The sequence below is a fragment of the Strix aluco genome, chromosome 4 (assembly GCF_031877795.1).
Source record: "Strix aluco isolate bStrAlu1 chromosome 4, bStrAlu1.hap1, whole genome shotgun sequence".
Lineage (NCBI taxonomy): Eukaryota > Metazoa > Chordata > Aves > Strigiformes > Strigidae > Strix > Strix aluco.
The window spans coordinates 7734416-7761847 of record NC_133934.1 but is presented as its reverse complement, the minus strand read 5'-3'; the positions used below and the strand labels follow the sequence as shown (position 1 = coordinate 7761847).

The 27432-nt window shown below is 37.6% G+C and overlaps 1 protein-coding gene across 9 annotated transcripts in view; it reads left to right on the top strand.

Annotated features, from left to right (window-relative positions):
* The window catches only part of CTBP1 (C-terminal binding protein 1), a 248007-nt gene extending 221250 nt beyond the window's left edge, over nucleotides 1-26757 (top strand). For 8 of the 9 annotated variants that reach the window (XM_074821892.1, XM_074821891.1, XM_074821899.1 and 5 more), the window contains 6 exons: nucleotides 3601-3807; nucleotides 9675-9889; nucleotides 13807-13937; nucleotides 16061-16188; nucleotides 19576-19693; nucleotides 25284-26757. In XM_074821892.1, coding sequence (XP_074677993.1) covers nucleotides 3601-3807; nucleotides 9675-9889; nucleotides 13807-13937; nucleotides 16061-16188; nucleotides 19576-19693; nucleotides 25284-25470 — 986 coding nt within the window. In that variant the 3' untranslated portion in view covers nucleotides 25471-26757. The remainder of the gene's footprint in view (nucleotides 1-3600; nucleotides 3808-9674; nucleotides 9890-13806; nucleotides 13938-16060; nucleotides 16189-19575; nucleotides 19694-25283) is intronic. The other variant, XM_074821893.1, reaches the window with a different exon arrangement.
* The last annotated feature ends 675 nt before the right edge of the window (nucleotides 26758-27432 follow it).

Sequence of the window (27432 nt, the reverse complement as noted above, 5' to 3'; positions counted from 1 at the left end):
TAAAAAATGAGATCGTTATCAACTGTCTGAGATTTATTTATGATGCATGAGATTTAGTACTAAACCACTCCATAAAATAGAAATACTGATTTTATAGGAGAATCGGTTGTTGCTATTTCAAAATAAATTCAGATGCTGGAACTATGAAGAGATGGTGTTTTGTGTCTCACTGTAAAAAAGCAACACTGATTTGTGCTTTTCTTACTTTAGGATAAACCATCTCTTACCTATAATCTGCAGGTCAAACTACCACTTGGAATAAATGTTGTCTACATTTTCTTCGTTTCTTTTCCAAGATTGAGGTGACCAAGTATGTTTCCCGTTATGATTTGGGAAGATCTTGGAAGCATTTGTTGGAAACGTATTTCAATGTGACAGTGCTTAGTCCTAGTAATAACCCCATTGATGTAATGAGGAGCTGTAATATGGTCTGTTTATTAGTAAATTATAGTAAAATAATCACCTCTTTATCCTGGCAGCGCAGCTGCATAGCAGACAGAGGCTAACAACTTCTTTGAGTTTCTGTAAAGGTCAGTTCTGAAAGCATGCAAGGCTGTGCTCCTGCATACTGTAACTGGGGCCACAGTTAGGCGCATGCGTTGTGAGCTCCAGAAAACACGTATATGTATCGAGATTGGCCTGGGGTAAAATCCTACATCAAAAGCCAAAACATAGGTACAGATCAAAGGCCCCGACCAGTCAGGAATCCTATTTGTGTAGAGAATCCCAGATAAGAGGAAAATCTTTGTAGGTCTGTTGACTGTTTCTGCAAGTCTCCATGCTGGATTGTAACCCAAGTTTATAATTTAAATGTATCCATGTAATTCTTCAAGGCAGAGTATGGCAGATTTGGGAAATTCTCATTCATATGAAATGCTAAATGGCTGCATTCGTAATCACTCAGTTCCTATGTTGTGATTAGACTGAGTTACACAGTTAGGATCCATCCTGTGTGTGCATTCCAGTATTTATGAAATAGAACTGTCCACTCTATCAAAAGCGAATAAATGCTGGAAGGCTTACTGTGTAAAATCTCTGATTTTAATAGTGGAATTGTTGGTATTAAATATCAACAACTACCGGGACAAATCACTTTCCATTTGCTGAACTAGTACAAATAATATGCATCTCAAGGAGGTAATATGGAAGTTAATTGCTCTTTGTAAAAAGTTTTGATTCACTCTTGGAATGTAGTGTAGAGTTAGACTGACATATTCCTGAGCTTCCTGAACTTTGGGAGTTATTTTTCACAGAGCTGGCTTGTGGGATTGTTACCAGCTTTGCCTATTATTTTCACATTAGCACTTTTACTCTTCTTAAAATGCATGAAAACGTATCTTTCTTGGATAACACCTTTAAGATCTGGTCTGGTTTTTCTCCACTTTATTAATTGTTGACTAGAAAATATGTACAAGTTGTGAGTGTAGCTGGATGCGAGTGAAGCAGGAGTCAAGGTGATGCCCGTTGACTCCAGCATTTTCAGCATTGAACCTATGCACCAGATCACTGTAAGCGGTGGAAAGAGGGAATAGGAAAGGGACCACAGAAGCGATGGATATGAGATGAGTGTGCTGTCTTTTCCTATGTGAAATGTCTCTTTTCTTCATATCCTTGCCTCTCTCTTGCTGCTTTTTATGGTGCACCGTATCTCTGCCATTCAGAAATTAGCTATTTTTAAAATTTGTGGGAAATAGGGAAAAAGAATTTCCTACTGTTTAGTAGAGAAATCATCTGATTTGTCTTCCCCAAGTTTCCTAAGGGAACCTATTAGGGAGGAACATACAAGGTGAGTTCAGTTCCTTATTTCTCTTGCCAAATATGTAACATAACTCTAAGCTCCTTTTAAAGCATTGTTTTGTTGATGCCGGCTATCAGGAGACATGCTTATTAAATTTGTTTTGCCATCTAAAACCTGCATTTTTGCTCCCTGAAAAAGACTTTTTGTATAAACAAATGCAGCTGTTTAATATGATGCACTTAAAGGGATGTTATTTTTCAGTCTTGTACTTTTCTCTCCACTCATGCTTTTTTCCCCATTTTTAAAAAACGGTGAGTTTCATACTGCCATTGATGTTAGCAGGATGCCAAGATTAATATTCCAACAAATTATGCTGTTTTATCTTTTTGTAAGTCTAAGAGCAGTGACTCAGCACACACTGTATCTCCACAGCAGAGAAAAGAAAAATAGTTCTGCAGGTTCCTTATGTTGGTTTTTACTGATCTAAAGGAAGCTATAAAAAGGTACAGGGCAGCAGAATGAAGGCATTTCAATGTAAAACATAGATAAATATGGTATGAGCTTCTTTATTTGTCAGATTATTGTTATCTTATTGATGAGAATGTTTTTTCTTCCTTGCTTCATCAGATACACTGGCTTTAGCTGAGAACTCGTTGAATATTTATTTATGTAAAAACCCAAACAACTAGACAGTGAAAATAGTATTAGGGTGTTTTTTAGGATACAAAACACTTTTTTCTACACCGTGAAATTATACTGTGTACTGTTTGTGATCTCAGTCAGCAGAACTGAGACACAAACATTTGTGGGAGCTGATGATTAGAGAGAGAACATGTAGTAAATAGTATGAAAAAAGATGAGCCAAAAAGGACGCAAACTTTTTCAAGTAAACATTTTGCTTAACTGCTCTATATTGAGTACTGGGAGGTAAAAAGCAGATTGGGATAGCTTGCGTGCAATTACAGTCACTTGTTGCTTGATCTGTTTTTTTTCAAGTAAAAAAGGACTGTTGTGAGTCTTGAATCAATTCAGCTTCAACTGTCTGTGGAAATCTGTAGTGGTCTTTTAGCTGCTTGATGTTACGCCCTCTTCAACTAGTAACTTTTCAGCTCTTAAGAACAGGGACTTAATTTTGCATTATCTTTACATGCCATGTGAAAGCAGATTTTATATTTCCCTGTTGACAATTAGATGGGTTATCTCTTTAATTTGAGGGACCAGGAAAGGACTTGGATTCTGTTTGTTGTAATTCTACAAACCCATGCTCAACACGAAACAAATTGTCCCTCCCTGTGTCACGATTACCCACACATTAATTGGAAATACTAATGGTCCTCCTGTGAGGGCTTTATAAGAGTTGCTGTCACTATAAACTATTTTATCTTTTATATAACTTTTATAGATAACTTTTGGGAGGGTATCTGCTCCGTGGTGGAAAGCTAACTCACGCAATTAAATCTAAACAATGATCATTAACGCACTGTTGAGAGCAAGGCAGATTTCTCTTTGCTATTGAAAACACCTAGCTCAGTGTGTATGTAAAACGCTTATCAAGACTTGTGTTCTAAACTATCTGGCATCTTCAGTACTTGCCTTTTGTGGTTTCAGGGATGCATTTACCATCTGCCTTAGTTTGCAAACACAATAAATAGTAATAAAAAAATCAGGAAAAAAATGTTTGCATGTATTTATCAACTATTATGTCAAGTATTCTGTCTACCATTACAGTCAGAAACTTAGTGTTTGTGCAAAACAGGTGTTCAAATCTGTAAATTTAAACATCATACTCCTGAATTGCTGTTCAGTTGGACAAAGTAAGAAATGATTGGCAACTGGTATCCTTTCCCCCCCATTCTTTGCAGGGATCGCAGTCTGTAATGTGCCAGCTGCCTCGGTAGAAGAAACAGCAGATTCAACCATGTGCCACATTCTGAACCTGTACAGGCGAACCACCTGGCTTCACCAGGCTTTGCGAGAAGGCACGAGAGTACAAAGCGTTGAACAGATTCGGGAAGTGGCTTCTGGAGCTGCCAGGATCAGAGGGGAGACTTTGGGCATTATTGGATTAGGTATGTTGACTTGGAGAGATGATTTAATACACCACGCCTTCCGTTCCTTTAAAAAGCTGTGAAGACTTGAGCTATAAAAACAGAATGCTTAGATCACTCCTTTCCATGACAAGCATTCTGTATAATACTACGTCATTCCTGGTGTTCATATGTCTCAAAAGTTTTCCCCTTAGATATCATCGTTTCCCTCAGAAAACTTATTTTGTTGCTGGTACTCTCTCAATTCTTTGAATCTCTGTACATCTTTCTTTGCTGTATTGCCTGGTGTCAGGCACACTGGTTGTAAGAGAAGGAGACACCATCACTTCCCTTTTCCAGGAGAAGGATCCTGCTACTTCAACCTGATGTCACATGTATATGTTGTATATCTTGTCGTCATATCTAATTCTGTTTGTGCTTTTTCGCTTTTACTGCTTTTAACGTATCTGAAAGGTCTTTGCTGCAGTAACAGCCTGCAGAACAGTTATTTCATGCATTTGGTTGAACTGCATCTGAAATTGTATTTCAGCTCACATGAGAGGAAAAATACATGCAAGAAAGTTTGAAATGTTTCCAGACCTAATAAAATCACCTACTTACCTCTTTGAATGGCCCTAAATGTGTTTCAGCATCTAACAGATGGACAGGCTTGCTTGAGATGAATTAATTACTGTCTGTTACAGAAGTAGAGAAGAAAAACAAGCAAGTCAGTTTCTATATAAAAATTATTCAGTCATGTGCTTGTCTTATCAAAGATCTGATAGATTGTGGATGTAATTGCTGTGGTATTCATCCACAGGAATTAATAATATGATTTTGACAACAAGGCATCATACTTAAATGACTGTTCCAGTTACACATTGCTGCCAAATAACTCAAGCCATGAACTCTTAGTTTTGCAAGCTGAAAATAGCCTGGTGTTACATAGTACTCATTTAAATGAGTATGCAACACACCAAAAACATCTTCACATTCAAAGAATTGCCTTCAAAATATGACTTTCAAGAAGTTATCATGAAGTTGCTTTCTCAAATCTATACCTGTGCAAATATGCACCTCATTTAAACACACTATGATTATTGAACTCACAGTCACAGCATCTGTACATAAATAATAGACAATCACCTGCAGTGTTTTAAATATGGAAATGCATACCTAGGTTTTGAAACTTAAGCCTTGGCTCACATACTATGTGCCTGTTTGTTGGAGGTATCTGCCCTGTTGGCATTGCATTTTTTGTATTGCACAAATTCCAGACTGAGATTAGGAAAAAAAAAAAGTCATTAATTATTGACTTCCTTAAGTGAATTTTGTGTGTGTTGTTTTTGTTGTGAATGACTGAAAAGTACAGAGAAACAAATGGATAATCAGATTTCCAATATGTGTGTAAAGCTATGTAAAACACTAGTTGTTGGGTTTAGTTTTAAAAAGCAAGCCTTTTGTGTGCATGTATATTAAAAGGCTATTAAAATCTGATTTTGAAGGTACACATCTGTTACAGTTATTAACCATTTTCTCTAGACTTTTATTGTTCCTATTTCTTTTCCTACAATAGGTTATTCACAGTTTCAAGGAAAATTAAGTTTTAAAGTCAGTTTTGAAAACTTTCTACTGTTTTGGGGTTTTTTTCTGCATGTATGTGAATAAGCACAACATTGTGATTCTGACGGGTTCTGACAAATCCCGATGTAGCTATGTATCAATGAAGAATAAAAATGTAGTCTTAGAGGTTACGGAAATAGGTCTGTACTAGACTTTACACATGAGGACTTCAGGCACTTAGGCTCTTTTCTATTATGGCTCACTGAAAGAAGTTACCTGTCTCCAGTTTTAAATTAAAATGTGTATTTACAACCACCTTCAACAGACTGGTGCACTTAGGTTATGTTTTTCTACAAGTGGTCTTTTCCCACATCTGTAGTTTTGCCTTGATTTATTATTTTATTATTTAAACATGTCAACATCAGAAGTGATGAAGCACTAAGAGGCAATGAAATGAATGTATTGCACACAAAACGAACAATTCTCATCATCTGTTACTAAGTCCTTTTCTCTAGTTCTGTGTAGTATTGCTGTTTCTGTCCTTCCTCGTTCATGTGTGTCTGAGATCATCTCATATCTCAACCACAGCTATGTTTCTCTATTCTTGTCTTAAACTTGTGGTCTCTTCAGCAACGGGTTGCTTAAATTTATCACTTTGCTGCTGCAACAGCTAAGTCCAGACCTTCTTGATATCTGTTCCTGGGCTTCTCTGTGTTTTGCCGAAGAGAAACACCCTAGCTCTTGCCTATCTCTGTGCTACGGAATGACTATGTCATTCCCTCCAAAGCTTCAGCTGCTCACTTCCTTGTCCACTGGTCTAGCCAAGTTTCATGACTCACTTGCCTTTTTCTTTCCATCACCCACTCTCTTTTCTTTGCCTCCTCTCATGCATATTCCTGCTTTGACACTTGGTCTGTCCTGCTTAATCCTATTACTCTGTGCTCCTTCTTTAAAGTTATCCCCATCTCTCATCCTCCACTTGTATTGAGCTTGAAGATAAGCAGAGACTCAACAGCATAATTCCTCCTTCATGTGCTTGTTGGATACCATCAGTCATTGTTTTGTTGTTTGGTTAGCCTCTGAGCTCCTTAGGGCAGAGCCTGTGTTTGTTTCTGTCTTTATGAAGTGTGTGATTCTTTGAGCCTTACATAAATAATAATATCACATCATTAAACAGCTGTATTTGTCACTTTTATTCTTTATTACTATCCGGTGTCCTATATTTCAAGTGATGCATCACAAGTGTGGATAGTAAGCCCTGTATTTAAAAAAAAACCCTTTCACCTTATATTTAGGTTTAGTTTTTTTTAAAAGGAGAATTTTTATGAGCAACAGCATATAAGTACTTGGATGAATAGATAGCTGGACCTGGTTCTACTGAAATGATAATTTTACAGCAGTGAAGGCAGTGAAGTCACACTCCCTTCCTTACCAGTTACAAATGCTGATGACTAATAGCTAATGCATTTCCTCACTCAAGAGAGGTGAAATTCCTCCAGATACATTTGTGTCTGCATCATAATGAATGTCATCATTCAGTTGGTCTTTCCTCACCTGCTGTATTTTCTCAACAGTCCCATGGTCCTGTTGGCCAAAGTACTGATCTGCATTATCAGACAATATTAAGGCTTAAGAGTTGTGTGGTATTACCATGCAATAAATGATACACTCTTAGCAGTCCTAGCTCTCTTAATGTGCTCAGCAGGAAATGTAACAAAATGGCACTCTCCACATTTCAGAGTTGTCCAAAAGGGAGGGAAAAATTACCCAGATTCTCCATTACTGTTGCATAGACAGGAAAGAGCTGCTAAGTGAAAGCACTTTTTCTTTCCATGGAATTCTGCAGGCAGGTCATCAACATTTCCACAGCAACAAGGGCATTTTGTAAAACTTTGTAATACCAGCATAGGATGCACATTCTTTGCCCAAGGGCTGAGCTGCGGTGTTTGACAACTGCAGCTACTGTCCTGTCACACTCCAGTCAGGTCATTGGCAAAGTCAAGGTCAGAGAGACCTACAAACTGGGAGACTTGGAGTAGTTGGGAGACTTGCAGGGAGTGGATGGGTCAGATGAAGACCCAGGCATTTTTGATGAGTCTTTCTTCACACTTCTGGTGTCACTGAAATGAAGCATGGGCTTTGCTAGAGCTTTGTATAAATCTCTGTTTCCTAAGATAGGCTTTTGTTGCTTTCTGCCTTTTTTTTTTTTTTTTTGCAATTGTATGTAATGTGCATTTTCAGCATTCTTCCCACACTACAGATGAAGAAGTTCATTTAATATTTTGAACTTCAGAATTTGCCTTCCATGGAAGCAGCCATTAATGTTCGTAGAAATTGTGTATGCTTTTAAGATAAGAGTTGTCCTGAAGGTGGGATGCTTTGTGTGCTGTTCTGTTGTTCTTGATGTGCTGAGGTAGGTTTTGAGACATCCTTCATGCCCAGGACAGTCTTACATAGTAGGAGTTTTTCAAGGAAAGGAAAAAACAGACACAGGTTTGTGGTTGTACTATATTGTCAGACTAGTTTAAAAAGGAATTTGCACATTAGATGTGTCCACCTACGTATTTGTCTAACAACCAAGACTCAATATGAATTGACAATTGCAGAAGAGTTTTATCCCATAAAATAATTATAATAGGACAATTCTGACTAGAAGTATATGCATGTGATTCCCAAGTGTTTCAGAGGGAAACTTTGCGCACAAAGAAGGCGGCTTTGGTTTGTTAGCCTGGTTGCAATGAATGGAAAGCGTAGCTTTAACTGGAGAGTCTTTTGTAAGAAATTTCATTGTCATGAATCCCCTCAGGTATTAGTGTTGTAAAGAGTGTAAAAAAGAACAGATGACAGAATGTTGCATGTGAAAATGAGTGGAGCCAGCAGTAAAAGAGATATGCTTCCTTTAAAAAAAAAATAAATTGTTTACAGTTGTGTGACTGATTCCTTGAGCTGTGAACATGCCAAAATTTGAAAATAATACGGAGTTTGGGCTGAAAATTGTCTAATTCAAGTTTATAAAAACCGGCTTCAAAAGCAAACAAATAACATGTATGCAAGTTTTGAAGTAAAAGATTTTTTGAAGAGTATTTTAACTTGGTGTCCCCAAAGAAAAGCAGACAGCCCCCATCAGATTGACATACTGTTTAATATTCCAGGCACATCTGTCACTAAGCACTGCAGAATTGCTGTGTTCAGGTTAAATGATCAACAAAAAACCTTTCTTCCCGTGGCTTCTTAAGTTTATTCAAAGAGAAACTGAAAAGCAGAGGGAAATCCCTTCAAGCACAATTGGAAAGAGACGGGATTTCCCTGTGTTAATTTGATGCATTTTTGAACAAACTCAGATGTTATAAAAGAAAACTTTTTTTTAAAAAAAATGATACATGATTATGGTGTGTCTAGCGATGCTTTTGAAATGTCTTTATCTAGCATTTGTAATAGTCTAACGTGAGTATCTAGTGTATAGTCTTCAGCCTGAAAAGTGTGTTAGTTCTCGTTCTTCAAAATACTCCCTAGATTTAGTCACTCACCTTTTTTTTGCTGTGTTTTACTGGTAGTGTGTCAAAGGGAAATACACACCTCCTGATACATGTGGCATGGAATCGTGCCCAAATAGCAATTTCAGGCACAACTCTGAAATATGACAGTAAGGAAAGTGGAACAGAGAAGAGCTAAGGTCAATGTGAATACCAAATGGTACTGCACTCTTCTTGACTAGGTGCCATATGATGGACTGTATTTATTCATCATTTAGTCAGATGGGTACAAAATTTTTTAAAGCCTTAGATGACAGGATTCTTGTAGGCATTTTAATGCTGAAAAGATGTTATTTAAAATAAAAGAAAATACTAGTTTAGAAAGGAGATTCCATGCATTGAGAATGATTGAGCTTCAGATTAAACAAATTATCTTTTATTGCATCCATTTTTGAGGATTAATTTTATAGCTTTTTATTAAAGCCAGCTGGTCTGACATGGATAAGAGTAAGTCCTTGGCAGGATGCATTCACAAGCAGTAGTGTTTTACCATAAACAGGCCCAGCAGGCAAGCCCTTGTATTACACAGATTATTGCAGATTATGTGACATCTTTTGGCATTTCATATCTCAGGTTGCAAAAGGTGCAAACCTCCTGCTTTGTTTTGAACAAGGCAATGTGAAACAGCCCAGATGTAACATTTCTGATCTTAGTGATGATTTCAAGTGAGATGGGAGCCGCCTCGTTTTTATTGTCTTCCACTTGCTGTACAAAGGAGTATGGTTTGATACAAGTGTTTGCAGTAGGTTGGAGGAGGCTACCTTAGACCAGCTGCTTCACATCTGTTCTCATTGCATGTTTATCTTGTTCTAGGGCGTGTTGGGCAAGCAGTAGCACTACGTGCCAAAGCCTTTGGCTTCAGTGTGATTTTCTATGACCCATACCTCTCAGATGGCATGGAGCGTGCTCTGGGACTGCAGCGGGTGAGCACTTTGCAGGACCTGCTGTTCCACAGTGACTGTGTTACCCTGCACTGCAACTTGAATGAACACAATCATCATCTTATTAATGACTTCACCATAAAGCAGGTAATAATCGCTGTGGGCACCCTCCACACCGGTGCTGGCGGCTGACAGAGTATAGCATTTATTTATGTAAACAGGCAGATTCTCACTTGAAAGAAATTTCTTTCCCTTTTGCTGCTTTGAGATCAAGCAGGTTTATAACTGATCAGGAAATATCTGGTGGCTTATGTATTGCTGTTGTTGTGTTTTTTTGCGCAGTAACATTGCATTTGTGGAAGGAATTTGCTCTTCTTAATGTTGCTCTGATTAATAAAGTTGTATTTATGTAAAAGCACTTTTTCTATGTCTTCTGGTAGCTACTTCCTTTACCTGTGTATTTCCAGATAGCAATTCTGCCTTTCACTCTTGTTCCTCGGTTTGAGTTCTTTAGATGCAATTTAAGGATTATGACTAAATGGCTCCCCCCTGTGCTCAGTCCTGATGCTTGCAGAGCGCTTCATGGATGGATTGCATTTACAGCATTGCATTATTTGGAAAAATAATGTTTCTTGGAATTAGTACTAACCTGTCCCTAGGTTTTAGGTAATATTAAAATAATTTCCAAATCTAGGTGTAGTAACTGCTCTGCTATTGACTAATTTGATAGTAGGCTTTTTCATTAAATGTCTAGCCTCTGACTCCAACCTCAGTGTAGGTAACAGCCAGAAATACGACACTGAAATGTAAGAATTTAAATAGTCTACAGGAAAGAAACTCTTAAGATATAATAGTTGGTGTTTCTGGGTCTTATATATTTAGTGTTCGTATGTGTTGGTAACAATGACAGTAGCACTCTTTTGCAGTAAAATCATTGCTTGGCTTCTGAGACATAGTTTGCACCTACTATTGAACTTCAGGAGAACTGAAGTAACTACTGAACATGTAGGATCATGGCATAAAACTGACAATATAACACACTTCTTGATTTGAGAGTTTAGGAATTTGGCAGATCCAGCCCAACATAAAATCAGGGTTTGGGATTTAAAACTCTAAAAAATTAAGAAGTTTAAAATGCAAATCTGTGAGAGAACAGAGCTGTGTCACCCTGCCCTGAATGTTCTCTTCTGTTGTGTGCTCAGGTATGTTTAATGGTTATTACATGGTCAGACGTCTTTGCAAGAGACATCTAGACCCAAACAGCACCACACTGAATTCAGTGGGACTCTCTAGAGGCTTAGCAGTGGTCTCATTATACAGTGGACTGTGAAACTTGGGCCAGTGTGTAACAGAAAGTTTGTGAGTATAGGTGGATAAATGTGATGAGCTTTGGAGAGGACTTAGTGCATTAATCGGAGAAACAAACGAAACAAAATATGTTAAAACTGGGTGATACCATCTGAAATGAAATGCATATAATAAAGTCTGTACTGGAAAGGATATCTTAAACATTTATCTTGCTATTTGTTATCCTTCATGATTAAAGCAAGAATTAAAATGTTAGAAAATACTTCTTACTTTGGATAAAAGTTTGGGTGAAGCAGTCTGTATTGCAACAGCTGATGTAAAAACCATAGAATTGTAGCACCTCTGACTGCTTAGTTTTCATAGAACAGATCTTCTGAATATGTATCAAAAAGAGCAGAATACCTTTTTTTAGGGTCACATTTTAGAGTTGGCCTAAAATTTTTAGAGTGCGTTGCATGCCACTTCTGTCTAATATTGCATGCTCATGTAATAACCAGTGGTTTATCTAAATAAAGTATGGAGAAGTATGGTGCATCTCATTTCACTAAAGTCTCACCCTGAATTTTGTTTAGAATCTGAAATTATATATAACCTTTACATGTCTTTGAAAATTGGTGTCAGTCTCTCTTTCAGTAGCTTTTCCCTTTAATTAGTCAGCATTCTGCCTAGCCGTCATGCTTGGCCTTGTAGTCCCAGAGTAGCTCAGAGAAGTGTTTCAAGCTTGTGTTTATTGAACCCACGGTAATCAAGTCCTCTTAAGAGAAGCTGAGTTCATCTTTAGTTGTACAGATTTGAGAAAGAGACGCTGCAATTTAAACACAATACATTTTTAAAGCAGCTATGCAGGTTTAGTGTAGGTGAATCTAAGAGCTGTCAGCAGTTCTAGCTGTGAAGCTCTTTCAAGCTTCCACCTATTGTTAAGGGTCATCTCCAGCTGCATCCACCCTTATAGTTTATCATGAGTCATATAATTCATTCTCACTAGAACACGTTTATGCAGCCATGTTCTGTTTGATTTGGAATTGTCTTAGTACTAGCTTTAGAGTTTTGTAAATAGTCCTAAAATGAAAACTCAAGCAAGGTTATTAAGGTTGGACAGAAGATTTTAGCAAGGTTCACTTTGATTAAAATTCTCAAGTCCTTCAAAGGGCATATAAATACACTAGGCTACACTTAAACCTCAAGTTACCTGTTTGCAGGAGCACAGAAATAGGAAGGGTGTATAAGTTCTGACAAGCCTCTATGGCATGTCTGCACAGCAGATGTGATTGTCACTTGGCTGAGCCCTCCTGGGCTAGTTTTAATCTAGTTCTCTCAGCTGATTTAAGTAGTGGAGATGCAGTGATAGTTCCCATCAGGACATCTTGTTACTAGACCAACTTAAGATCATACCACCATTTGTTCACTGTTCTAATTCCCAAGTTAATTACATAAAGCTAAAAGAAGTATCCCTTAGTTCTGCTCCTGTAAGTGGACTTTGGTTTTGCTATACAGACCAGTGGATGGTTCTCCTGTAAGCCCAAGAGTCTGAAAATGGAGAGAGGCAGGGCCACACTAAACCCAGTGAGTTGGCCAGTAAAATGTGGGTTTTTTTTCTTACAGCCTTACTGCAAGCATATGCATGTTAATTGTTTAGTAATTCCTATGATCTCATTCATGTAAAAAAAAATTCTTGTAGCTGAGTTTCATCTAAACCTCCTTGTTCATGAATTTCATACTTCAAATCAGGCTTTCAGAGTAAGGATCCATTTACATAAGCTTTAGCTTGATGTGTAGGTTTCAATTAGTTGACTTGGTGTCAAAATGTTGGGGTTTTCTTGTTCTTACGGTGAGAGATGAACTGAGTACAAAATGAGATTTTTTTTTTTATTGTTCATCTTCACCATGGTTCCTGCTCTTCATGCACTTACCTTCATGCACAGAAATGCTTCTGAGATCAGAAGCTGTATGAAATATTAGGGTGGCTGGAAGCAGGATGTAGTAATTTATTTTTTTTCCGTACCATCTCTCTTATTTAAACCGCCACTTTGTTTTCATGTTGTGGATATATTATGGTGTAAATTCTTGTAGTTCTCCCCACACAGTGTCATCTACAATGCTAATCTGCACAGTGCACAGCACAGCTTCTCTCCTGGGCACACAGCGTTCTCAACCAAATTCATTTTCATGCCTTTTAATTGAATAATACACAAATTCTTTAGACCTTTATTTGAAAAGTCTCACAGGGAGGAGGAAGCTGAAGTAACAAAAATAAATAAAACATAGATCGACTGTGTTTTGGCAACTAAAGGGAAAAGTGTTTGAAAATCCAAAAGCATTGATTTTTCTGAGAAATTCATGTAGGCTTTTATTTGTGTGAAAGTTTAAAACCACAAAATATGAATTTGTTTAAGAATGTGCTGTAGTTTCTGTCTCATGCAATTTCACAGTGAAATAAAAAGGCATAAAATGATCTGTCACTTTCATATGCACAGTTGTATCTTTTGATCATGTTACTGCACAATATCTGAAAACGCTTTTATTAAAAGACACTACTTACAAGAAACAAAAGGTTATTAAGTGCTGTGAAATAGCATTTTGTTAGAAGCATCACGTTTTGTGGTACTTTCCAATGGAAAGGGAAGATAACTGTTACAGGTTAAACCAGCTGAATAGCCTTTGTTGTAATGGATGCTTCTTTTGAGTAAAAAATAATGCCACAACGATTTTATTTCATTTATTTTTATTTCATCATTCTTGTTTTTAACTTTCCCTAGATGAGACAAGGGGCTTTCCTGGTCAACACAGCTCGAGGTGGGTTAGTAGACGAAAAAGCACTTGCACAGGCCCTGAAGGAAGGAAGGATACGAGGGGCAGCCTTAGATGTACATGAGTCAGAACCATTCAGGTGCTTTTCCTTTTCTTTTCTTTTTATTTTGTTCACTTTCTTATTTTTAAGTCTTAGTGCATGATACAATCAACAGCAACAAGTAAATTGAGTTTTCCCTTCATTTGGTAGCTAAATACTCCTTAGTAAAGCAACGTGAATCTGTGCAGCACTGGACTAATGCAAATGTAGATGGAGCTTGTGTATGTGGTCAGAAGTGAAAAAAGCGACATCCAAGATTTAATTATTGTAAAAAAAAAATCCAATTAGTTTATGTAGTAGAAATAGCAGGGACTTGGGTTCAAATCCTGGGCATGGCTTTGAAGGGAGTGCTCATTTGTCATTGATGCAACTCTGGAGGCAACTAATGTTGATGTCTGAGAAGGCAAAGAGTTGGGACTTGGTGTGAGAAATAACTACTTTATGACACCTTTCTGGAGGAAAAGACATACTCTTGTCCAGATTGCCTCTGCAGGAAAGACATGAATTTAACAGGTTGCACAAAAAGTTAAGAGAAGGAAGGTGGTCAGTGTGCAGGTTTTGTTTTGTTTTACCCTTTATCAGGGGAGTAGTAACTCTGCTGTCGTTAGCAGAGCTGGTAACACAAGCCTTAGTTTTTGAATGACACCAAGTCACACCAGGTGACTTTTTGAAGTCCAGTGTTTTAGGCAGAACTGTACCACTCCCCAGAGTGGCATTGGTATTATATCATCAGCACTCCTAATCAGAAACAAGCCTATTTGATATGTCCTTGGGTCTTGAGCCTGACTTCTGAGTTACAGTTGAGAATAGACTGCTTTAGTGCTTGTATGTGACAAGCCTTTTTCAGTTGTTCAGTCTCGGCAAGGAAAAATGGACTGGAACAATGCACATAAGTTTTTGAAGAGGAACAGATTCAGGACTTGAGGGCAGGTTGCAAAGACTGGGGAGAGGACAGTTTCTCTCGTATCAGCTTGCTGGGGGAATAGAAGCTTTAAAAAATCAGAATAGTATCCTTTTAGGTAGAATCTTTATCTACTGAGACACAATGCCACATCACAAATATTCAATTTTATTTATGCATACCCTGCATTCATTTACTTCTAAATGTAGTCATTACAATGCAGTAGTGCTGTGCAAAGCCAGGGTCTGACAGCTCAAGGGACTTTCAGCTACATACATTCTTCCCAATTCAGATCTCAGATCTGCACAAGCAGACCGTTGCACCTATAGGAAGCCCCATTTACTGCATGGAGATGCCATCTGCAGAGATTCAGTTGCAGGATTACAGCCACAATTTCCTTTGGCTTCAGTGCTGCATGTCTATCTGATCGCAGCATGCAACTCTTTATTCAGGAGTTTTGCCAGATATTTTGATGTTTATTGAACTACAGATAAAATCTATCAGTTTATGAATTGTGACCAACTCTGAAAGCACGCTTTTGTCTTAAAATATTTGTTCTCCTGTTGTTACAATTGACTGTAAGATTATTAAAACTGGAAATAAGTAGGAGGAGCAAGTTTCCATTATTTTCAGTTTCTTTACTCTGTGATAGCACTTTTACACAGATTTATTGCTTTCCCTAAAAATCAATCTGTAAAGTAAATTTCCTTCTTTCTGTGGAGAAAAATAGTTAAAATAACAAAAAAACCCTAAACCCTGAATTATCAAAAAAACGTTGAGGCTGCTGATGGACACAATTATTTGGAAATAATTGTAAGATTTTTTTTCTTTAAATGACTAAATGTCTCATTGACATTGACTCTTGAGAGAACAGAGCATTGTTGGCTAATGCAGTAAAACTGTGGTGAAATGGACAAATGGAATGGCATCCTGAATTGATTTGGGTCTTGCTTTATGCATTTCTGCACCAGAACTGGAGTAGCGTAGTGGCTGTAGTTAGCAATAAGTGCATTGGACAGAAGCTAATGTTGCTACTATAATTAGGTTCTATCCTTTGAGTCTATGAGAGGTGATTGTTGCTTATTTATACCATGAATAGTGTCTTAAATTAAAAGCAAACCCAACAAGGTATAGAAATGCAATTCTTTTCTGTTGTAGTAATTAATCTGTGTATGTACAAATCCCATCTGGATTCCCCACCCCCACCCCTTCCCCCCCCAATATTTTTTGTCATTTGATCTTGTTTTAAATCTTCATTTAGCTTTAGTCAGGGCCCCTTGAAGGATGCACCAAACCTGATCTGTACCCCACACGCAGCCTGGTATAGTGAACAAGCCTCAATTGAGATGCGGGAGGAAGCAGCACGAGAGATCCGAAGGGCGATCACAGGTACTAACCTTATTAGCTCCTTCACTGCATATTTCTTTTTAAGAAACTTTTTCATTCTTCAGTCTTGAAAGATGCTGAAAAGAACCAACCTTAGGTTTTGTTTACCATTTCTAATATTTGGAACGTAGAAATGAGCAAATACCCACTAAGTCTTAGAACTGGAACAGATCATTTTGGAGGCTCATTGCAATTGCAGAGAAGGCAGACACTGCAAAATAAATACTTTTACCGTATAACAGAAATGTGTGAAAAATATATGTGAAAAATGCAATTTTTTTCTTGTTGTTGCTTGTAAATATTACCCACTTGATGGGTTTGACTGCAAGTCATCCAGATATTGCTGGTATCTTTCATAGGTTTTCCTAAGTGCCCCCTTATACTTGTCATGAGCAGTTCTGTTTCCTTTATTCTTTTCTCTTTGGCTCCTTTGTATTTTCCAAAGTTCATCCAAGTTTGTCTTAGAGGACAGTCTGGAATTTCAGTGTCTTTAAGTCTGTAATGTTCAGAAATAAAGCATCTAGAGCTTCATGCTGTTCCTAGTAATGCTTATATCTCCACAAGTCATTCTCTACATCAAAACAAAGTTTTCAGTATTCTGTTGTGAGAATACTGTATTTTAGATGTTCCTGTCTTTAAAGCATTGCTAAAGAAGTCTGACATTTTAAAGAGCAAAGTCTCTTTGTTATATAACTACCATGTAATTGTGAACTCTTCACATAAGAGAAAACAGTTATGTCTTGAACATGCACTGCTAATAAATAAAATGAGGAGAGTGAGCCATTTGGCATTGGTTTGAATCCCTTGTAGCCTAAAATAAAAGGAAGGATTTTCATACTGGAAAATGATTCATTAAGCACTAATGTTGTCTCTTTAGTAGGACTTTGCTGTTTCCCCCTTGGCAGTATAGACCGAATGCTCTGCAGACATGAAGGGCCATCTGTGTCACCTTGAGAGTAGCTCAGTGCCAACACACTGCTCTGCTATACAACAGCACTAGCAGTAGCTTTGCCTGTATCTTGTGCCTGGAGAGGCTGGGCAATTTAGTTTCACTTACAGCCTGTGCAGAAAGAAGATTCTCCTGGATGGTGATTAAAGGCACCTCTTAAAACTCCTGATCCAAATTGCCCTTTACAGGACTATTTCTCTCTGTTTTAGAGGTAACTTAAAGACTCTGACCATCCCATTGTTGGAATTGGTCCTTGTGCTTGTACTCCAGCAGAACTCTAATAGTACATTCATTAAGCTGTTGTATAACTATTTCCTGCTCCCAGATAGCTCTGGGAGAGATTGCACAAGCTAGCATACAGTACCTACTTGGGGCATGATTGATGTGCAAATAGGCATTAATAGGCTAAGATCTGAAAACTGAGTAAGTCAGCTGTAGGGAGCTAGTTTTATGTTAAATGCTGTGCAATAGCCCAAACATACGTGCCTGGGATGACAGACCTATATTTTCTTAAAGTGTGTGATTGTGCTATCGGCAATCTGTATCATTAATTTGTATTGAAGCTGTCAGCACTTCAGTGTCTGCACATGGTTTGTAGTAAGATCAAACTGAGGCTAACATTAGGGAGGTGAGAATGACATTGAATTGCAGTGAAACAAATGTAGGAAAGATACAGGAAGTATGGGATAAAGCTGGATGTGTGAAAGCCATAGGGGAACACAGAGTGTAGAGAGAGAAACTAATTGGAAAAAGGTGTACAGTGAAGGAATGCAGGGTATGACTACCATCTGATGATAAAGATATTAAGTAGTTATGCTCTTACCAAAAAGTCAATGACATTCTGACGTATAAAATAAAAATAATAAGCAGAGATTAAATATCTTTAAATACATTTTTGAACATCAAAGCATTCAAAGTATTAAATAAGGAGAACCACTGAAAACAGTAATGGAAGAAATGGGAAGGCAAGCATGTCAAGTGAAAAAGATCTTTACAAGTTTAAAATAAATATGGGTTTGTGAGGGGAGACTAGTAGAACATACCTACCGAAGTTAGAAAAATGAAGAAAGAGGGGCAAGGAGGAAGACGTGATTGCAGTTTAAAAATTCTTGAGAAGGATAAGTATCAGAAGAAGAAAGATACTGCTTAAATTTATGGACAATTTTGGTAGAAGTTTAGATGGATGTATATTTCAGCTAAATTTAGAAGATGATTTCTAATTAGGAGAACGGTAGTAATTCACCCATAATGGGGCATGTACCTCATCTTGTCCGATATGAAACTAAGAAGCCCTTTCGGCTTGTGCATAGCACAGGTGGGAAGCTTTAGTGACATAAGTGCAAGTCACGGAGTAACAAGTATTTGATGTTATCCACTAGACAAAAAGCAATTCTGTGGAAAGGCTTTTCTACACCCCCATTGTGGCCAGGCTGATGGATAGAAAAAAAAGGCAAAGAGTAGTGAAGTCCTTAATCAAATTTCCAGTAGGAAGTTGGAGACAAAAATCCTGAATTCTTTAATGATGGAGCATGGCCAGTGTTTGAAAGCATTTCTGGAGTACTGTTGCCAGCAGTAGTAGGGGTAGACTGCAAATGCACAGTAAGATTAAACTTTAGAAAAGATACATTAAAACAGATGTCGGAAAAAACACAGGCTCCAATTGATCTCCCATTGAAATAGGTGGAAATATTCCTGTTGCCATGAAGCAAATGTGTGTCGTATCTGTTCATGTCATTTTTTGCAGGGCTGGAGGTAGTTCTGCAGAAGACAGTCAAAGAATTGTCCAGTATGTGCTGAATCAGGTTGACAGATTTTCCAGTATCTGTGTCTTAAAACTTCAGTTATACTTCAGAGGTTTTGCATAAGTTTTGAAGCAATGAAGAAGGGAGTTTACTGGTGTATGTTTATTTTTGTAGGAAAGAAAGAGATGGCTGAGGATTAATACATTATAGTAAATGAATGTGAAGAGCAGTTGAGATAAAGAAGATGATCAGGACAGGAAAAAAGTGTGTCGGTCATATTCAGGTTTATAGCAAAATTCCATTCAGAATCCTGCATTCTTCAGTAAGGATTTTTATTGCTGTTACACGTGGAGGGAAAAGGAGGAAAATGAAGACAGAGAGCAGGAGGCTACATGACTGAATTTGAGCAGCCATGCTCTATATTCAAATTTTAGCTTCCTGGAAAGCATGAATCTTGTTGATCATGGTTTTATTGAGACCCTGTATACAAAAGACGAAGAGAGACAGAGAAATCAAAATTACTCAGAGCATTTTAACCATTATTGACTAAGTCCCAGACAAAAGATGAAAAAAAAGCTCTTAGTGTGATTTTATGTATTGATTTAAATATGCAAATAACTATTTTTAGCATAGATACATTAAGAACATAAAGCATACTATTTTTAAGTTTTTTATTTCCTCTCCTTCACTTCGTCCTAGGTCGTATTCCAGACAGTCTGAAAAACTGTGTTAACAAAGATCATTTGACTGCAGCTACACATTGGGCCAGCATGGATCCCGGAGTTGTTCATCCAGAGCTTAATGGTGCTGCATACAGGTAAGCGTGCTGCAGGTGTAAAAGAAATGCCTCCTTAATTCAGAGGTAGGTATTCTAGAATAAATAAAAGACCTCCTATTAATAAACGAAGTGGTTTTGAATTAAGCCCCAGATATATTGTTTTCATGATTGTTGCATTCAGGAGAATAATCTTGTTTTTCTAGTTGAAGTCAGTCATGCAGTGCCTCAGTACGTTTCCTTTTCTTATCTTGTTTTGTGTGATTAGCAATATCTGAACAATACACAGGTTTTTGTATATTCAAGTAAACCAATTCTGGTCATCTCCAGTGAGTGCAGTGGAAGTTTGTGTTCCTTTTGCCTAAGGTAATGATGCAGCTGTAGGTTACAGAAAGACTTTCAATAATAAACTATTGTTCCATGGTTTTGTGGCCTCCAGACACATGAAAGAACAAATAACTCAATAGTGAATACAGTGGAATAGCCTGTGGTGATTATGAAAATATGTTTAAAATAGTGTTTTCTAAATTATATGTTTAATTTTTAAGCAAAAGCATTTGAGGGACTTGTATTCTTAATCAACTGTGAAAGCAGCTCTTAATAATTAATAGAAAGGGGCAATTTTTTACATCTAATATGTACATTCCTTAGTTACTTTGTTTGCTTGAGAGTCTTTTTCTGTCCCTTTATCCCTAGCAGCTGTTCTAGCAGCAGATTTTTCCTAGTAGCCAGCTTCACACAATTTTTATTTAAGAAAAACATATGCAATTTTTTATCTTCCAGTATGGTATTTATTCATAAATAGGATGAAAGTGGCAGAGAAAACTACAAAGAGTTGCTTCCGTCAGAGCCTTGAGGGAAGGGACAGTGCAGTCCTTTCAGTATTTTTTTATATCTCTTTGTCCTAATCTTTCTGCTGTCCTCCTTCATATATCTTTCTTATCTTTGTCCTTCTTTGGGAGGGCTACCCCATACTTTTAATACATACACAATTTTTTGTGTGTGTTACCCCATATGAGAACCCAGCTGTGCACTGCTGAGAAGCAAAGCTCAGTGTCCCAGTGACTTCTAATAGTCTTACCAAAAAGTGATGGAGAGATGACGGGGGGAGTGTCACCACTCTGCCATAATCTCCTTCTCCGTACCCATAAGCGCACAAAAGGAAAAGGGTAACTTTGATTTGATCAACATGCGTATGTCTCACATCACCCGTAGCTCTAAATATCTGAAGAAGGGTATTTTTATTTGCTTAAATGAAAAGTTCAAGCACATGTGTTCTCTCCCACACAGCATGTGGTTTCATTGACTTCAGTTTGGAGTACTCAGGATAGAGCTGAATGCAACCAAGGCTTAAAGGCAGGTGTTGCTGAACTGGGGGTAATAACTCCAAGGCTCTTATGGCAGTAAAGAACAGGGTTGCATGCCCAAATAAAATAAAGTTTGTTCTCATTTTGGGGGTCACAAGTTGAGCAGAAGCAGGCTTCACAGCTAGAAATGGATTTTAACTTAGGAATGTTTTGGGAGTTAATGATTTACAAGGTAAAGACCATATGTATTTAATTTAAGCAGGATAAACACAGAACTGAATGACTTTTTTAGACTTTGCTTCAGTCAGTTTTTTCAATAAAGAAAACTCATCGTAAATAAATTCTGACTTCACAGTGCTTTTCAAATGCAAAATAAAACTCATTTTGGAAATTTTGAGGGAGAAGTTCAGAGTCATACAACAAATTGTAAAAGCTTTTTGGAGGGGTTATAGAATAGTGTTTGAGTGTGGGTGAAGGCGGTTACTATTTTGTGCAGTATAAAATAAGTGGAGCTTGAAACTCGGGCTTTATGAAGAAATTGCTTTCAGTAGCAGTAGTAGTTCCTACCTGGACTAAGTACAGAATTTGAATTGATTTTTTTGAAACAAATTTTTCTGTCTTTTCTTTGCAGTCTGAGATCACGTTCAACTGAGTTCTGAAGTCTTTCACAGGCAGTATGATGTTTCAGATGTGCTAATAACTGTATCAATAGTCATGTAATTGAATTAGAAGATAAGACCTGGGATAATAATTTATATGTTAAAAAACACAAATAGCTCTTTCGGTGAATGAAAATTAAGGAGGCTGTTTTATTCTGGATATATCACTTACTTGTATTTTGATGTAGGATGGAACTCTTAAATTACCAGATATTATCACAAGCAAAGAACATTGAGCATTAATCAGCAAAATATAATCTAGATCTTCTGAATATCATCATATTCTGTGGAAAACAAAACCATTTACTCTGTGAAATGCAAGACGCCTTATCAGCACAAAAGATCAAGCAAACGGGATCTATCCCATGAGTAAAGATTAACGATATTCCTGAGAAGGAACTATTTGTAGTAGTCTCGGTGAAGCAGCATAATATACCCTGGTTTTGTGTTATTGCTGTGTATTTGTTAGTGAGCTGCCTGTTAAATAACCCCCTGCCATTTCCTGTGTTACAGAGCGTGCAGGTTATAGGCAAAGTGAAATTCAACAGCCAGTAAACAGTGATTGTGCAATTTACAGACATGTTGACATATTTTTCTGCCTTCTAACAGGTAGAAGATGAGAATACCCAGGTACTGAGGAGGTACTTGGATGAGAATAGTTAGATGTTGATAATTCAGAAGTTATTTCATGTTGAGGTATTTCTCTAGTGAGTTTCAGACTGTAATGTAAGATAACAGCATGCACTTAAATTTTTAAGCTCTTTTAGGACAGACTCAGTTTCTTGAAAGGAGCTTAACACAGTGAGTTCAAGGTGCTTCTGTAGTTTAAAAAATAAAGGAGATTAACATGGAAATTAAAGTTGCCTTTCAGTTGTAATTAGTAGGGCTACTGTATTTTTCTTTGTAAATTAAGACTATGTGGGGGAAGGAAGAACATGAAGTAGCAGAGGAGGTGTAACTCGGAGGTGTAACTCATCTCTTGTTTCTGCTTTCATGAAAATGTAATTCAGTGGACATTTTACCTGGAAAACATTTCAACTTACTGCTGCCAGAGAAGGAAGATGGGGAGCAACTTTATGAAGTGCTGGAGGGAATGTATTTGCTGGTTAAGAATAGAAAAGCAATAAAGAGCAACATAAGGGAATGTTAGGTAGGATAGAAATGCCCATGTGTAGAGGCTGTTGAGCTTACATGCCCTCCTTTCAGAGTTACAATTTGAACAACAGTTATGATTAAATTAAAAAAGGGCAAAAATTTTGAAAAGAGAATGGCAAAATAGGGTTAGGAGTTGTCAAGCAAAATACAGTTTCTGTAGAGGGCTATGTTACCTCTATTTTGGCTGCTGCCATGGTGTAGCTTTAGGACAAGAAAAACAATTGTAGGGCTTTTGGATGTTACTAAGTTTGTAGGAAGCAATTGTAGGGCTTTTGGATGTTGCTTAAAGTCTGTAGGAAGCCTGTATCTGAGAAGTGCTGGCAGGTAGAATCCCAGTTGTTATAACCTGGCATCCAAGGGGAATATTTTTATATACAGAAAGAATCTTTGGAGTCAGAGGAGAATTACAGATGTGTAGTTTGAACTGCTTAATGGGTTCATAAGGTAACTGTAAATGCTCCTGGTCCAGCACCATCCATTTTCACAAGGGGAGGCTCTGACTTTTCTTCCGGAGGGAAACACAGTTGCAAAATTTGCTCTTTCCTTGATTTCTCCCAGCTCCAGTGTGTTGATGCTCGGGGAATATGTTATTAGAAAGCAGAGACTCTGTATTGGAAACAATTGCTGTGTTGGTCTTCTAAATGGAAGTTTTTGTCATGTCGTGTTGTGTTTTTTGCAAAGCACCTAGAGTAACAGATAAGCCATTTCAAAATTAAACTTGAATAAATAAAATAATACCCAGTCTGAGAGTTTTCATAGGAAATGAAGCAAATATGATTAATAAGATTCAAATTGAGGTACTGAAACAAGCAACTAATTCCATTAGCAACTGCAAATTAATTCTAAGGAACATCTCTGGAGAAGGAATTAACATTGGAAGCCCTGTAAATATGTGTACAATGGGGAACAAAGTTCTGGCCTACAGGTGGTGTGATCTTTCATATACTGGTTATCCATCCCAGGTCACAGTCACTGGTATGATCTGTAGGAATCTTTCTCATGATGACCAGGCCAGTATATGGTCCCTGTGCCATGTTGGATAGCCATGCTGAGCCCCTCTGGCACAGCATTTGCAAAAAGCAGTTTCCATGATGTTTCTGTGGTAGAAGAAAAAAGAACAAATAAACGTGCTTTCACCCAGCTTTTTTCATCCTCTGAGTTTTGCGTAAGTTCTGCACTAATTTTCTCTTAGATTGAGGGAATTTAGGATGAGCAGCACAAACATGCATTACTTCAGAAAAGATCCTACTGAAATGGGGTGAAATTTTCTGATGCATTCAGCGTTGAACTCTTGAGAAGAAAATCAACAGCAGAATAATGTGATATTTGAAAAAGCTTGACTAGGCTACAAGTGCCTTTTCTCGCATTTAGTTCTAAGTAAATAGTAGGATAGCAAATGTGTGGTAGGTTTGTGTGTTTAAGGCTTTTAAATGGATAATGCTCTCACTAGGATGCTTGGGTGAGCAGAATATAGCAGGAGAGAACAAGTGGTGAGTGTGCAGCTTTGTGATGGGGAGGGGAGCCAAAGGGCCAGTGTTCAGTGGCCAGCATGAGATAGCTTGCAAAGGGGTATTGAGGTATTTGGCTAAAAAGAAAACATATTTTTGTTAAAAGTGTTCATGTGTAGCTGTTGTTCATATACAGTGCTGCGAAATACCAGTGTTCATCAAACTCATCTGAACTTTGGGATTGAAGCAGTAGATTTGCAAGACTGGTTTTAGCCTGATAATATCGAAGCCATCGTAAAGTCAAGCTGAATCAGAGGGTGATTTTTTTTTTTGTTGAATTTGTAAAATATGTAGTCCTCAGTGTTCATCCAGATAACGAGGAATCTTTAAAACCATCCATAGTTTTTGTGTTTGCATCTCTCTTGCAGTCTGCCTAAAGCACTTGTGCTATCTATAACTAGTACTGGTTCTTTCAGACAAATACAGTGGCAAGTTTGGTGAAAAAGTTACTTGGGTGCAATAGGCTTGAATTTGTCATCTTAAGAGTGTGTGGGTATGATTTCTCTTCTGGTGGACTATCAGAAAGCTACAACTGCAGGATTAGTTTAAAGAAATAATTTTTCAAACCACAACAATGAAATTTTAAAATTTCTACATGAGAATGAAAGAGAAGAAAAATCCCTAAAGGTCAACTTGAGGAAAAGTCTTAGAGGACAGATAGGTATTGCACGGACCTATCCTGAATTACTTCTTGTTGAGGTGTACTTTGAGAGGAGCAGTACTTCCAGGTTGTTTCCATTGCTGTGCTGTCACTCATCCTATTTAACCTGAAACCTAAAGATACAATCTAGGAAACCTTTGTTTCTCATTTGGGTAAAATACAGCATCTTTTGCTTTATTTAGCAGCGTCTACCTATGGTATCTCATCTGGAGCTTAACACACTGTTTGTCTCACTGGTCTCAAAACACAAGCAGCATCTGCGTAGCTCTAGAAGGAGGCAAGGTGGGCTTTCTGGTCAGTCATCCCTTGGTTTTAATGTATGTTCTCGTTTTCTTCTCTCAGCAGGTATCCCCCAGGCGTTGTAAGTGTGGCTTCAACTGGCATACCTGCAGCAGTAGAAGGAATAGTCCCCAACCCTATGTCTTTATCACACGGCCTCCCTGCTGTAGCCCACCCGCCCCATGCTCCTTCCCCCGGCCAAACTGTCAAACCAGAAGCTGATAGAGACCACCCAAGCGACCAATTGTAGCCTACGAAAACAGCATTCCCAACATCGGAGATTTCAACTTCAACATGTGGAAAACAAACAAACAAAACAAAACAAAACCCTGGATTTTGATTAAAAGCAAAACCATGAACTTACAGGAGGAGACGATTATTGTTTTAGAAACTGGTCCAATATACAGTATAAAAGGAAAAGGTGGGAGACAAAAAGAAGATTTGGAAACATTTTTTCCTCCGTATAAATTGTAGTTTGTCCCTGTCCAGTGGACTGATTCACTGTTTCTGTGTCCTATGGGTTCTTTGTTAAGCAAGAGAAGTTAGTAGTTAATTATATCATGAATGTACTTGTCTGTGTACAGTTTTTAGAACATTAAAAAGGGTTTGTTTGCTTAGCTGTCAACAAGGAAAAACATAAGGGAGGCATTCAACAAACCAATTTTGAGATTAAAAATCCTTTCTTTTATATTTTAAAACATGCCCAAAAATGAGGCAGTTGGCAAACTTCTCAGGACAATGAATTTTTCCCATTTTTCTTTCTACGCCACACAGTGCATTGTTTTTTCTACCTGCTTGTCTTATTTTTTAGAGTAATTTAGTAAACAAAAGAAAAACAGTTTCTCCTAATTTTGGCATGAATTCCCTTATTTCAAAATGAAGTCAACCTTGCAAAGAGATTTTGAGGAAAAAAAATAAGGTTTTGTATAAACGAGCATTGTGCTTTTTGTCACCAGTTAAAGTATATATTATTGGTGGTATGCGAAAAAGGCACTAGACTACTGAAAAGTAGCAGCATTTCATTGCCTACATTGATTCCTTCCTGGTAATGTGGTAGGCTAGCAATATTTTTGGTTAAAATCATGTTTGTGACTGTAACCATTTGTATGAATTATTTTAAAGAAATAAAAATCCCAGACAAATATCATATGTGTAAAAATTTTTATTTCTAGTAACTGTTTATTCAACTTTTATTAGGTTTCTTAGCTGTAATTTTTAAACAGATGCTGTCAAGTATTTCATTTCTAGCTTTACTTTGCTCTCTGTTGTTTGTAATACTGTCTTGGAAGCTTGAAAAATAAAAAAAAAAAATAATTCTTTCCATACCATTTTTCCCTTTACATTTCGTAAATGTTGATCTTTTTTCCTGTGTTTCTAATGGAGTTTGAAATTAAGATGGATTTTGATTTGTACACCGGCATCATCAGCTACAATATGGTAACAGCTTTTATGCCACCACTGTGGGCAGAGCAGAGGAGGTACAACAACACCACAACAATAATAATAATAATAATAAACGTCTTTTGCCGAAGTCCAACATGAGAAGTGTCCATTGTTTTATTTGCTTTTGTGATGATGGAAGCGTGCAGCAGGACGTAATTGTATTTGCTGTATTGATGGAGTTTGTTTCTTTGAGCACAGGCAGAAGTGTTTTCAAGGCAGGTTGGATTTCAGCTGGAAGCCGGTTTGGCCTTTCCTGTGCTCCTGGATAAGATGTCCTTCATCCCTACACAGTTTCAGAAAGCAAGACAAAAGTTTAGCTGCTGCAAGAAGGAAATCCAGGATGGGCAAAAGTGAACCTGGACATAATCCTCCTCAGTAGTCTCTTGTCTGTTTGTTCACTATGAATCTGAACTAGTAACTGTGGACCTCAGTTAGTGAGCTGTTTTTATGGGATCTATGAAAAGTTACTGCCCCCCATTCCCACAAGTCTACAGAGCGGCCTCCATTTCTGTTAGGAAAATGTTAGGAGGTTGCAAATCAAGAAAGACTGAAACTTGTGCGTCTGTCCCCAAGGAGCACTATATAAACTGAAATTTTGTCTCCATGGAAGAGTGGAAGGTTTTTGCCTTGAACATTTAGAGAAAAAAAGGTCATCCATTACAATTTATTTAATAGTAAAACCATTCCTGTTCCCTCCATGAAACAAAACAGAAAACAGCCCTAAAGCTGCGAGTTATCTCAGCAAAGACACTTCTAACAACTTTGTGAC